Source organism: Onychostruthus taczanowskii, unplaced genomic scaffold (genome assembly GCF_017590055.1).
Source record: "Onychostruthus taczanowskii isolate IOZ18803 unplaced genomic scaffold, ASM1759005v1 scaffold14, whole genome shotgun sequence".
Classification (NCBI taxonomy): Eukaryota; Metazoa; Chordata; class Aves; order Passeriformes; family Passeridae; genus Onychostruthus; species Onychostruthus taczanowskii.
Window position 1 is genome coordinate 11,053,929 of NW_024498573.1, and position 14,591 is coordinate 11,068,519.

Consider the following 14,591-nt stretch of genomic DNA (forward strand, 5'->3'; position numbering starts at 1 on the left):
CAGATATATTAATTTTCATGCTGCTCTTGCTCAGCTTTGGTTTCACATCAGCCAGCAGTCACTATTCCCCACACAACTTCATCCACCTCGCCCACCAGCTGCACAGTGGGAAGGTCTCCCTGTGCCCAGCACCCACAAGATCAAAAATAAACAAGGGCCACATCCCACATCCATCAGGAGTGATGGGGCTCATTATGGCCTCATGCTTAAGAGAGCAACAGTGAGGCTGGATCTATCACAGGAACCTGTGCTAGATAACGCTGCTGTGCCCAGAAAAGCCACATGTGATACTGAAACCACTGCTTAAACAAACAGCAGCACTCATCTGTCTGAACAGCAGCCAAATTCACAGCAGTGAAACATGAGAATTTAGGCAAATAAGGGGAAAGTCTGATTTGCCATCTAACACTTCCCCACAGCCAACATTTTTTTGTCCTACAGAACTGAAATTCACAGCAACCAGTTGCTCTCCAGTGGGTACCTATTAAAATAAATGGCCTTGCTTTCCCAGCACAAGTTCTTTGTAGGTCAGTGTTTTTTCCACACTTCTTGGGCTCTCCCCACACCATCACTCCCCCTCCCTGTCTCTGTTTAGTGGTTTAGCACTCACTAAACACAAAAGCATTTACTTACTCTGAATGAAAATAGTCTAAATTTACTCATTGCAAATGCATCTGAGAGAATAAATTCCTCTTTTTCTCAGCACTGACCTGGACTCTTACCAAAGCCCACAGCCCCCCACAGAAAGAGCTGCTCACTCCACTGCTCAGCAGGTCCACGTCCTCACTGCAAAGGGAAAAGGGCCATGGCCACAGCTGGGTATCTCCCTGACCTGCTAAGACCTGAGGAGGCTTGGATTCACCATCTCCCACAGAAAAAGAGTCAGCTCAGGGCTCACATCCCTTTTCAGTCAGCCCAAGCAACTTCCCCTTCGTTTTCCAAGGGACTCAGTTCAGCCCTGCTTGCAGCAACGCCGGGTGCAGAGCCTGGAGCAGCTTTCCAGCAGCAGAGGAGACAGGCTCTGCTCTGTGCTCACCACTGCGGTCTCTCCACCACTCAAATCACAAACCCAGGCTGGCTGGAGTGCCCTCAACCAGATTTTTTGTATTTTGAAAAGGCAACTCAGTGAACGCCTGCTGACACGGAGTTCACAACACAAAGGGGTTTTACAAGTTGTGTTTCCAATAATCAACAGCCACATCAACACTGGGGAGGCATGGAGATGGCATCTGAGTGTGTCCTAAGTCTAGAATGGGTTCACTCCTTCACAACACAGAGAAGGGACGGAACAGTTTGGAAAGAAGAGAGCAACGAGCCATGAGATGCTACTGAAGTGCTTGTCTGACCCTCCACACACCCACCTCCATGCCAAGGCCAAGCCTGTGGCACAGAGATTAGTGACAAACTGATACTAATCTAACTAAAGAAGAAAAGCCACCTCTTCTGCTGAGCAGGTTTTAAAACTCAAATAAAAGGAAGGAATGCCAGAACTACATGAGGGTTCTCTGTCCACTCTTTTTGCACAAATAATGTTGGTCTTGTGTTGAAGGCAAAATCCTAGAGCAACATTCATCAGTGTTGGAAGAGCAATACTCTCTATTTAAATATCTAGTATTAAAATAATGCAGCTGACTACTGGCATGTGACCCCACTGAATGTGACAGGGGTGCAGAATGCCCTTGCCTGTCAGTCCATGTGCTGGAGGGCTTTGCTGGAGCTGGAATTATGACCAGAGCAAGTCTGTGCTTCAGGCAGGACAAGGAGCTCCCATGCACACAGACAAAAATGCACCTCCTTCTCAAGTCTTTCTGACCAGAGTTGCTTCTCATCTCCAAAAATAAAACTTACAAGAACTTGCCATTTGGCAGAAAATAATGCTGCTGATGCAATAAGACTGTAGGCACTTCTGCCCTGTGAAACACAGCTGAATTTTTCTCCGTCTCCAAACTGTTCCTGAATGCAAGCTGCAGTGAAGCCAACAGGCAAAATCTACTTTGGAAGCCAAGGAGCTGAGGCACAGGCTGCCTGAAGCATCCCCACCTGCCCAGGATGTGTCATCTCTCGGAGGGCACAGCTCAAGCAGCACATGGTGACTGAAAACCATCCAGGACAAGCAGTGAGCTCCAGGACCTTATGGCTGCACACACTGCACCACCATTTCCCCTGACAGGGCTGGGTTTTAAATCAATAAATCACCTTCTCATCTGATACAAATGCACAGTGACTTATCTCCTTTTCCCAGGCTAAACCCAGTGGAAAGTCTACACCTGTCAGGCCCTATGTGCTTCCCACCAGCAGCCAAATTCCATCTACCTACAGCCACTTCTGAAGATGCTTCTGCTCTCTGGCTGTAACCAAATAGCCCAGATAACAGCTGGCCATGAGCTCAGCCAAACAGATATTGTCTTACAGTACAATGGAAGATTTTGTTTACAAAGCTTTACCCAGAAGGGATTTCATAGATTTTACACTAAAAGCAAGACTGGTTATTGAAATTGTCACAGAGAGTCAAAAGCCTGCCCAGGACCACACACCCTGTCACTTGTGGGCTAAAGCAAAGGTGGAACTGAGCCATGGTGCTACAGTTAAACCAGTTAAACCAGCGCTCTGGTAAACCAGAGGCTGAGCAGCAGAGCACAGAGCAAAGCATTGCCTCTGATGTACCTGCCATCTCCACAGGCTCCATTCAGCTGTAAAACAAGGGCCATACAAAGCTCTCAAGAATGGCAGGCTCAGGTGAGCTCACACAGCAGCAGACAGGGGCCAGCGCACACCAGCTCTGCCCAGCGACCACCCAGAGCTCCCAGTGAGAGGGCAGAACTGCCTGGGCTTTGCTGACCCCCCATCCACCCTGGCACACACCTGTTGCAGCGTGCTTTTATACCTTGTAATACTTTGTAATAGTTGGTTTTTGTACCCCCTTCCTCTACCTATGTAACCATTCTCCTGTGTTGAGATCATCCCCCAAATCCCCGCCCTGGCTCTGTGTCAGTCACTCAGCATCCCATCCCTTCTATCTAGATCTTTCGGTCAAAGCTGTCGAGTGATTAGCCGAAGCCAGGGGTCAGCCCTCCAAGGATGATGTTATACGCTATCCCAAATGTCCATCCCCTAAGGCTGTATCCCTGGAGGGTCTTTATTGGTCAGCAAATGTATCTACCCTCGGTTTCCTCCCCCCCTTTAAATGTAACCTCGAGACTCCTTTGTCTTACTCTGAGCACGGCACACCCTGAGGTGTGGGGCTCTCTGGGGAGCTCCGAATAAACCTTGGACTGGCCCCCTGTTCAGAGTCGGCCTTTACCCTTCACCGATGTCTCCAGCGTCTCTTCTGCTGCAAAGGTGACTAGCCTAGCTGCCCTCAGTACCCTCGGGGCACCAGAGAGTGTCCCCCCGCTGTCGGTCACTTCGGGGCTGCCCCCCCGCTGTTTGCCGACCCGGGGCTGGCCGGGGTTCACTGGGAGGCACCCAGAGAGACGGAGACACACACCCGCCCCCAGCACCAATGGTGCAGCTGCAGTGGGAAAGGGGCACAGCACTGCCGTGCACAAACCCCCAGGGAGTGCCTGGGAAGCACTCCCGTGTCCTGGGATGACACCAGAAATGCAACATAAATCCCTGATGCCCAGAAAATATCAATGGGCTCCACTTGCTTATTCATTTCCATGTGCCCACTTGTGTGAGGCCACCACAGCATGAAATCCAGGATGTTCTCATGCTGTGGCAAGAGGGGAGATGAGAACAAAGGCGTAAAATGACTCCAGAGAGGGCTATTAAAGTGGAAGTTTGGAAATATAAAAAGTTTGTCCGCGCACAAAGTTTTCATCTGTGCACAAGCACAAAGGATTTATTTTGGTACTACCAAAGGACCACATTAAAGGCAACTACAGAGAGATGTGAAAAGTAAGGAATGAGAAGAAAAGGAGAGAAATGCTTTGTGGGACTACCAGCATCAAGGGCAATAGTGCAAAAGCTTTTCTCCAAAAATATTTCTGGGAATATGTAATGCTGGCACTGTACCAAGAGACAAAAGTTTATTAAGGGAAAGTTTTCGGATTCCTGATGAAGTCAGTGTAACAGCCAAAGCTACAAACAGCCCACTGCAACAGGAAGCCAGTGCCTGCCCTGGACTGGGGCCAAGGGAAAGCAGGCCATGAGCCCTCGGTGGCAAGGGCAAGCAGGGACTGCACAGGGAACTCGACCCAGCAGGAAAGCCCAAGAGAGCTGCACGTGAACAACAGCCAGAGAGGAGAGTGCTCCCTCAGTGTAATGCAGGGGATGCCCAGGTCCTGCAGGGTCCCACTGCCATGCCTGTCCCTCTGCAGGCTGAACAGCACCTGCCACCTGAAAGGAACCACGCTGCTGCTAAAACAATACTCTGAAAGACAGGAAATCATTGAGAAGAAAAGAAAAGATTCTGCTGCCACTAGTGACCTTTGAAGCCTCCTGCAGCTCCCTGGAAGCCAGCTGGAACACCCAAAACTATGTCAGAAACTTGCTCCCAGCTGCAGAAACATAAGCAAGCAGTTGGTTAGGCAACACCCTGTCCCCTAAGGCAGAACAGCTTATGCACAAAGAAACAACCCCAGCAGACCCTCTCATCACCCACTGTTAGGATTCCTGTGACATTGGGAATTCCTCACCATATCTACACTCTAAGAAGATACTGTGATCTCCTACCCAGATCACTTGGCAGTGCCAGCAGTGACAGCTCACACTCTCTGTGCAGCAGCACACACAGACAGCCTTCTCTCAGCCTTGTCTCCTCAGCACTGACCACCACCTTAGGACAAGTACAGTTTTGGGACAGCCCCTCTGTCCCTGCTGACAGCTCAGGGCAGCACAGGGGACTCCACAATTTAACTGCTGAAGCTGGAAGGCTTCCTCACCTGCACACCCAGCAGAGCTGCAGCTGATGGCTTTGACAAATATCAGCTAATCTGGGTAAATAAAAGTCTTACAGTAGAGTGACACTCTGGAATTTACACAGCCAACAGGAAAACAGGCTTTCCCTGACATTCTTCAGGAAAGTCCGTGAGAATACAAGCACAGGACCTCAGCAACTCCCAGGCCAGACAAAGCTTTACCAGAGCCCTAAGAATGGCTCAGCTGCCACGCAGGAAGGAGTACAGCACTTGCACAGGAGGAACAAAACCTTCCACAGGACAATCAGCACCAACAGAAGCATTCTGGAAAGAGGGACCGTAGTCTCCAGGCGCCTACCTTGCTGTCCAGCTTCTTCATTGTCACCAGGTCCAAGGACTTGAGGGAGTGCCCGGTGGGGGTGATGAAGTAGAGGCAGACGTGGATCCTCGTGTCGTGGTAGTTGAAGAGAGACCGGCGGATTTTCAGCTCTTCTTGCAAATAGTTCTCAAACTGCGTATCAATGTACTCTACGATTGGCCTGTAACTAAAACCATCCCATTAGCAAACCAGCCACTGCAGCACAAATCTAAACTGTCTAAAGGCTGAAGGAATTCTCACAGACATTCCATGATATCACTTAAAAACAAAATATAAGACTCAAACAATTTGGCTTTGCAGTGGAAAAAGTGTGGTGTTTACACACAGACATTATAATCCAAAGGAGATTCTTGAGGCTGCACTGCCAAGTCTAAGGACAGTGGAGCACAGAAAGATGCCTACTACCCCATATCAAACTTTGCCCAGATTTCAGGGCTCAGCCATCTGTCCGCAGCAATGCAACAAGACCAAGGAGACACCTTGGAATCCCAGAAAGCCTTTACCCGGGGCTTGAACAAGATGTCTGTGTAGTTAAATGAGACAAATTCAGAACAGATAATTCCTGACCCTGCTTTAAGGACACCTGGCATGCTCCTGGAGGACAGCAATCTCTGCTGGAAAGACCTCCTATGACCTCTCTTTTTGCTGTTCACCCTCTACCCTTTGTCCCCAGAACCAGAGCCACTACAGGCAGCGACTCCTTTACCAGAGCCACAGACACTCCTGCAGCGCTGCAAGGGGAACTGCAGGCAGCTGATGCCTAAGCACGAGGCAGAAACGCCGAGCAGATGGCACGAGACCTGCCTTTCGTCCTTATTTATCTGATCCCCAAATCCAACTGCGTCCACGATGGTCAGCTTCAGGTGCACGTTGCTCTCCTGCAGGTCGTAGGTGCGCGGCCGCAAGCGAACGGCGCTCTCGTAGTGGCTGGCTTCCTCGGTCTCAAAGGTGGTGTTGAAGAGGGTGTTCATCAGCGTGGACTTCCCAATGCCAGTCTCACCTAGGGAGGACAAACCAGCAGCTCACTGCAGCGCGAATTTGCCACAGGTACTTCAAAGCACATTAATTAGGGAGCTGGATGGCACTGCGGAAGGTCGCCACGAGTTGCTCGTGGACAGGCGTGTAATTGTCACACGGGTGTCACGCAGACAAGTGTCACACAGAGAGGTGTCACACAGACAGACGGGTGTCACACAGACAGACGGGTGTCTGCCTTCCTGAGGGTCTCCCACGGTTAATGCAAACAACACAGAGCACTGGGGGCTTGCCTCCCCGTATCACACAAAACACAGCAGCACAGCAAAGCACACTGCTCTCCTTTCCATGACCCCTAACTTTGCCTGGGATTCTGCACTAGAGAAGCAGTGGAGAGGACAATTTTAGCAGCTGTTGAAGGACACTTGGGATGCATCACAAAAAACCTCTATCAGAATATTTGGCTGACAAGCTGTTTGTGAGCCAGAAAGGCTTTGAATTGCTATTCCTGGTAATGAAACAAGACTGATATTTTCCAGTTTGGCCTAGAAGGAGCCTCATTTAAACTCCTTATTCATGACACACAGCCCTGTTGGTCATGGGGGTGAAGAGAGGCAAAATCTAAGGAAATAATCTTCACTGCACAGTCCATAGAAAGCTGTAGGAGCTGCTGTATTTCTGCTGGTCTAGCAGGTTACAATACTTCACACTCCATACACCATACAGAACCAGCCAAAAAAGAAATTATGCTTATCTCATCACTGAAAGGAATTGGTCTCTAGTACTCCAGCAAGCATTGCCTGCTAGATCACATTAATACCAAAATTAAAAGCCAAGAATATAATGAGATTATTTTAAAGTCAGTAAGGAACAGTCCCCTTCCCTTTCTAAGCACAGAGATGACCATGCTTCATGCCCTCAGACACCTGCAAAGCACTGACTAGGCACAGCTCAGACACAAACCACTTGTGCCCAGATTTGGGGTGCAGGCTCACACTCAGAAATAACCAAGTTACCAACAGCAGCTCTCACATAACCCATGGTGCATCTGACTGCATCTACCTAGACATCATACCCAGCAAAAGCTGTTCATGCAGCCACCCCAGTCAGCATATGGAAACACTTAACTTGCTATATACAGCCTTCCTTTGATCCCTCCTATTGCAAAGCTATTGCAGCAGAGATGATGAGCAATAACCCACTGATTACAGAAATTCTCCTGGCTTGACTCAATGTGTTTTTTAAGAGTTTGGCATTTCTGACTTGCTGCAGTCACTGCCAAGGCTTGTGGCATAGCAGGACACCCAAAGAGCGCTGGTCCCAGCCTCCCCCATGCCTGTTTGCAAGGACTGTGCTCACCCACACAGAGGATGTTGAAGCTGAAGCCTTGTGTGACAGACTTGCTGACCAGCTGATCCGGGAGGCTGTCGAAGCCCACATGGCCCCCCAGGGAAAGGTTCCTCTTCTCTTCATTCTGCCAGGGAGAAGAAGCCAGATTAGCAAACTGCACTGAGATGGCAAACCAGGCTGATGAGACCAAGACCACCCACCCTGCTGGGCACGGCAAAGCCCAGCGGTGCCCTCAAGGCTTGTGTTTGGCACACCACAGCACAAACCCCCAGCAGCCACCAACAACAGGAGAGAGGGTGTGAAATACTGATCTTCTGGGGAGCTGGGAGAACCAGGCTACCAGGCTCCAAAGTAAAGGAAACACTAGTGTGAGCTTCAACTACTGCAGCTGGGAGAGATTAGCAAAGGAAAACCTACCACGGTGTGTTTTAGCACTCATTTCTCTCCGACTTTTTTTTTGTATTTTATTTTCTCAAACCCTCCAGCAGTGAATTCAGCTTGACAGACTGTGCATTTTCCCTGAGCACTTGTCTCTCCCCCTTTGCTGTGGCCACAAGCAGCGAGGTTTGTTCGCTCAGGCGCCGGGGGTGCCGCTGGCTCGGGCAGGGCAAGGAACCCTGCAAGGAACCCTCCTGCTTCACCATCTGTGACCACAGTTTTCCACTGTTCCTCTGCTGTTCCTGTTCCTGCCTCCCCCGTGTGCACTTTGCTCTCCCTTCTGTTCCCTCCCTCCCCCACAGAAGCTGATCACCTGTAGAGGCTTTGCTTAGGAACTAAGACAACAAAATCCGAGGAGACGGCAGCTCTTGGACCTGTGCTGTACAGAAGGGCAGGGCAGAGCAGCTATAAAGTCCAGCAAAGAAGAGCTGACAGGATAATTTCTCTTTCTAGTGGCTAAAACCAGGAAAGTTTGGAATTTCAACAGATGCACACCTCTCTGCACAACCAAGAAACGATGTCTGAACCCAGGGACCAGACCAATCCATGGAGCTCCTCAGGCACTCTTACTCACCCATGGAAAAGCAAGGAGACAGGACTTCAGAGAATGAATTGTCATTAATTCACCCTCGCAATTTCTTTGGCAATTGATTGTTTTTCTTAATCACCAGCACATAAAGAAGATGGGAATGGAAAAAAATGTCTGCCCTTGGTTTGGCTCCGGTTCTTCTGTCTGTTCCTGACAACTGGAATTTAATGTACCAGCACTAAGACTGAGAGACAAGAGCATCCCTGAGAAGAGCCTAAGCTGCCTGTCAAACTTAAATGAAGTCAAGAGGAAAATAAATGATGTGATAAGCCTTGTGTATTGCTCTGTGCCTGCAGTAAGGTTGCTAAACAAAACACAAACCTTTGTTCAACTGCATCTTGAGTCAAAGCCCCCTTTAGCTCTGCCTTTGGTAGAACAAATATTCTCAGTCTTGTAAAATAAATAATTTAAATCACAAGAACAACCTGTGAACAGCTGAAACAACTTCCATGCCTCACACACAAACCTTCTGGCTGTCCCATTTAGCATTTTTTACCCACTTTCAGATTATTTTAGCCCAGTGCTCTCCCAAGTGACTCCCTGCACAAAAGCACAATTGAATCATAGCTGGGCTCCTGTGATCCATCCTATTCTGTGCAATCAGGATCAATCACACTCACTAACTTAGCAGAAAGAGCAATCATTTAAAGTTTCCATGTGTAACTGATGTCAGCAATTAAGGTTTTGAGATGACCAGAGTTTAAGTGGATTAAAAATAAAAACAGCCCCTAAGGGAGATCTCCAAGTTTAACTCTCTTCCATTCCCCAGTCAGCACAGGGAGATGCTGCAACTCAGAGCCCAGGGTACACAGCGTGTTTTAATGGAGCTACAACTCAGAGCCCAGGGTACTTGTCAGCACAGGGACATGCTGCAACTCAGAGCCCAGGGTACTCAGGGTGTTTTAAAGGAGACTCTGTGCTGCTCCAGCCAGCCGAAGGCTGAGCTGTGGCTCTCACACGGGGTGGCACAAGGGGAGCCCGGGACGCTGTGAGCTGGGCAGACTCACAGCTGATCCGGTCTGGCTTTCCCCCGAGGAGAGGCTGTCACAAGGCACAGGAGGCCACTGCAGGCACCAGCTGAGCTCGGGGGCTTCCTCAGGCTCTCAGCCCAATCTCCCAGCCCCCGTTTCTTTCTCAGCCCGTGTCCCTCTGAGGCACCAGCTCCCCATGCCCGCTCCCGGCGCTGCAATGCGGTGACAGCCGGGCAGGCTGTTCCCACTGAAAGGCACCGGGCTTGAGGCTTACACTTGGTGTCTTTTCACTTTAAGTAATAAACAAAAACAAGCAAACAAAAACACAAACCAGAAGCCTGGAATGACATTTTGGATGGGAAATAAATAAAGGCTGCCGATGGCTATGATTAGGCTGAAAGTGCCTGAGGCTGGGAGGAGGTTTCCAGGCAACAGGCAGCACCACTGCTGGAGATTTAAAATAGGCTCCAGCTCAGCAAGGCTGCATTTAAATAGGCTCCAGCCAGGCAAGGCTGCATTGAGAACTCAGTCATGCCTTGGCTGCAGGAAACCCAAATGCATCCACACAGGGCTTTTTCTCTCTTTTTTTGGCACTCGGTTGCTGTTCACTACAGGACGGGAATACACCTACTCAGAGCTGCTCGCCATCTCTCAAAGCTGTTAAATCAATGAGCCAAACTTCACTGGAATAATTTTTACCAGTGACCTTGAAATGCAGCTTCCTTTATTTCTGTAAGCAGCAGAAATAACCTGGCTCAAGTTGAAGGCACTGCTGATACCAAAGCAGAAAACCATTTGCTGTGCTTGCAGTGTGTTCAGCTGTCATTCAGCTCCAAAGGGATTTCGCTGTGTTAGGATAAACAATGGCAACAGCTGCTGGGAAGTAGGAAGACTAGGAAAATAAAGAAAGGGGGGAGAAGTTTACACTGTTTTATTCCTTCCCTCCAATCCATCGAGCCTGGAAACCTGACAGCCTTATGAATTCAAGCACTGCTCACTTGTGGAGTTGGTGTGTGGAGCTGTGCTGGAGAGGAACCTGCCCACACCCTGAACCAGCAGCCTCAAATGACCAGCCCTTTTTGGCCATCTCCCACATGCCAGGGTGACCCAAGGACAGCTTGAAAGTTCACCTGCTAGTGAAGACAAGGTCACACTCCAAATAGAAGCCCTTCCAGCAGAAGCAGCCAGCCTGTCACACTCAGCATAAATAATCAATCCCCAACATAAATGCTGCAATAAATGAGGGCAGCACTAATGCAGCAGTGTAGGGGGGTTTTGTATGTGTTTTTGTTTGTTTTAAACAAAAGCTAAGGATTTCAGAAGAGCTTTCTCCATTCTTTTGCCAGCAATGAGACTGCCTTGCAGGACAGGATCTGGGCAGGTCATATGGCAGAGCCAGCTGGATCAGCCAGGGCAAGAGCCAGGCAGGAACACAGCCCTGCCCTTTCCAGTTGCACTGGTCCCTGCACACTCCTGCCCTCCACAGCACCCAGGGTGAACGAGGTGCCTCCATCTCACAGCCTGCAGAGACAACTCCGCTGCTTTTTACCAGGACCCCATCCTGGGGCTGCAAATAGCCACAAGGCAGCCAACCTTTCTTGAAGCCCATTTCACCACTACACAGCATGATAATTAAGAGTCTGCAATGGCTCCAGGTGGGAACTCTCACCTCAAATAGCAACTGCAGCCCTGAACATCCCTTCCTGGATCATTAATAACATCCTATGATGGGGCAGCTGCCAGGGTTTTACTTGCAGGTTTTGAACATGCTCTTCAAAGATTTCTGTGCCTTGAGCTGATCTTCAGGCTTGAAGCAGAGAGCCAAGAGGATAAATCACATTTTGAATCTGGAATTTTGTGGGAAATGAAAGATTCATCATAAGGTCAGAGCAGAACTTATGTATTTTCAAATCCTAAGTCCTTACGTTTTCACAAATGTTCTGTCCAGGCAACAGGCACAGAAATAGCATCTGGGGCATGGCCACAGGAACAACAGCCATCCCAGAGGGATGTATCAGATATCTTATATATCTTGAGCTCTGATTCAACAGCAACATCACAGAACCCTTTTCTTAGCAGCAGAAAGACAGACATGTCCTTGGTAGCACAGATGGACACCACAAGAGCTGAGCACCACAAGAACTGAAATGAAACCTCCAACCATAGTGCTTGAATTGCACTGTAATGCACAGGCACCCCAGCTCCTGGACACACCCTGCTGGAGGCTGAGGATGCATCTGGGATGCACAATGGCACACCAGCCCATTCCTGTGGCCACAGCAGCTCAGAGCTGCCCAGGGAACCAAAATCTGCTCTCCAAACCCACACCAGCTCCCGAGCCCATGCCCAGCAGGTCGCCAAGGCAGCAGGACCGCAGGGCTGGCAGGCAGACGGAGCAGAGCTGCTGCGGGCAGCTGGCCACAGACCACATCCACTGCACATGAGATGTTATTTGGCCCTTTACTGCAAGTCAAACAAGAAAAGGCAGCAGACAAACACAATCAGAAAGACCAAATCCAGATCCCCATGAGAGGGTCAACACAGCATCACATACTAATTTGGCTCTTCTTCGTAGACAGTGATTAAAGAAACCTGAGAGAAGTGCACAGGCTACAGCTTCAAACTGTGTGCCTATGATTCTTCAAAAAATAAAAACCCGATCGCAGTTTCTCTTCATGCTTCACCTCTAAATTAGCATCAGTTTCACTCTGCGTCATTACATTTTTCAGCAGCTTGTTCCAGGAAAAGTGGTTTTACCACTGCCTGCACAACCCAGGGAATGTCAGCAGTGGGACGAGCTCCACGTGCAGCTGCCCCTCAGCTGCAGTGCTCCTAGCTGGGGCTCCTGGTGCAGAGCAGAGCAGCTGACTGCTTTGAGATGTGCTGCCCTGCTTCCTTTGCTTTCACCAGGAGCACTATAAACAGAGTGGACCTAGTACAGAGAACATCATTCTGATATCAGTTGGTTAAAAAAAAAAATCTCTAGAAGTATCATCTTTCAATTAGTCCCACCACAAAATTCTCCTTAGACATATGCTTGTGTTTCCTGCTTGAGACAGCCCTTGGGCTTTTTTTCCTGAATGATGCAGGTGAATGCATATGGGTAAACAAAAGCGTAATTGAATGCCACAATCATAAATGGTGATACTTTCTTTTTTGAATGGTGAACCTGGCATGATGGGACTTGTAAACTCTGGGCCCTGCTTCATCAGCGTACAAGGAACTGGTGAATAAAATCAAGAGGGAAAACAAAACATCACATGGTTTAGCTGATAAACAGTGATGACTCCTGGACGTATACCCTGAGGGATAGCACAGAACTTTTCTGTATCTGAGCTGCCCTTTCCCATTTCTGCAGCCCAACAGAACATAAGTGAAAAGATGAACAGCTGACATTTTCCAAGACCAAACAGCAAAGACCTACAGGGAAGAAGGAAGGAAATTGAGTTTTCTCTCCTTTCTGCTACATGAATAGGGCTTACACTTGAGCAGCGACCTTCAACCCAAACGTGTCTGCTGCTCCCCAATGCTGCCTCCGGCACCTCTGCATCACCAGCCCGGGATGTGTGACCAGGCTGCAGCTCTCCACACAGAGAAGCTTGTGTCTTCCAAGAGCTCACTAGGCAGCTGTATTTCAGGTCCTTCTCTTCCCAGAGTTTTCCCATTTACATTTTACACACACACTTAGGAAACACTAAGGGGCAACAACACAACATCTGCATGGCGCTTTTCCATAGCACTTCCATTCCCACTACTGAGGCAGACTTTTGTTTCAAAATTCCTCAATCCTGGATGTCACTTTGACCTTACACCACGACAAATCCTCCAGTGCTTTGCAGCCTGGGTCCAGGCATCATCTGTGTCACACGATGCCCTGCAGCAGGTCTGTGGCACTGGCTATTCCCAGGGGAGCACTGCTTTGCCCTGCAGGGAACACGTGGCCAAGGAGTGCCAGGCACACACAGATCCTCTCCGCTCCGATTCACAGTCGAGTCAAAACAGAAGGAAAAAGCAGAGCTAGCAGATTGCAGGTTCCTGAGCAGAGTGACTCAGAGAGCAGGAGGAGGAAGAGCAGGGGGGGCTCCCCAAACCCTGCACAGCCGCGGTGCCGCTGCAGAGCTCTGGCACCCGGCACAGCTGGGCACTGCTGCTGGGCACAAAACAATGACTTCACCCTCTCGGTGCCCCATCCACAATCCACAACAGTGTGTGCAACACAAAGATTCATACACACACCAGTGGCGTTTGTAGGATGCTATTCCCTTGTCTCCGGCATGGGAAGACATGGAATCAGGAAATCTTTCCATCCTGGTGCAGGGAGCCTCGTTTTACAACTGAGCAGAGAAAGGACTGAGTGACATTGGGCTGTTTATCCAACGCAAGCAGGGCAAGCTGGTCCCAGGTACAGGCTCACGTGTGCTGGCACGGCAGCAGCTGCAGGGGCAGCCACAGGCACTGCCTGGCCCCTCTCAGGCTGGGCACTTGGGGCAGCAGCTCCACAAACCACCAAGCTGAGAGGGGCACATGCAGGACCCTAGCCCAGCCCCACAACCTCCCCCAAATGCCCACTCTGCAAGATTCCTTACAAGGGCACTCGTAGTTACCATCATTTCACAAGTACACTGAGTCATGGAGCAGTTGAGTACTTGCCTAGAGACCTTTGGGCAAACAGTGTCAGAAGCCAAATTCAGCTTCTTTGTCCAAGCAGGCACTCCCTGGGGCTTGGCCCAGCTTCTGGATCAATGCAGGAAAATCTGACAAATTACCTCTCTGGAGAATCTCTCCATCTCTGAATGCTGGCTCAATAAATGCCACTTGACATTTGCAAAGCAACAGCAGTGAGTGTGGACTCATGTTTCCATGAAAATACCTCTTTTGCCTAGCTCAGAGCTGAAGGGCATTTAACAGCAACACCACACCCCATATAAGAAAAACACCTCTGTGATGTGAGCAACATTCAAAACACTCACCAACACACATGAAAACATTACCTTGTACTCACAGCCTAATGACTATTAGATGTATAA

At 49.4% G+C, this 14,591-nt stretch overlaps 1 protein-coding gene across 3 annotated transcripts in view; it reads right to left on the minus strand.

Annotated features, from left to right (window-relative positions):
• Positions 1 to 14,591, minus strand: part of SEPTIN8 (septin 8) — a 35,713-nt gene that overhangs the window by 11,795 nt on the left and 9,327 nt on the right. For all 3 annotated transcript variants that reach the window (XM_041397771.1, XM_041397772.1, XM_041397769.1), the window contains exons 2-4: positions 7,576 to 7,690; positions 6,046 to 6,241; positions 5,221 to 5,407 (exon numbers count right to left, since the gene is read on the minus strand). In XM_041397771.1, coding sequence (XP_041253705.1) covers positions 5,221 to 5,407; positions 6,046 to 6,241; positions 7,576 to 7,690 — 498 coding nt within the window. The remainder of the gene's footprint in view (positions 1 to 5,220; positions 5,408 to 6,045; positions 6,242 to 7,575; positions 7,691 to 14,591) is intronic.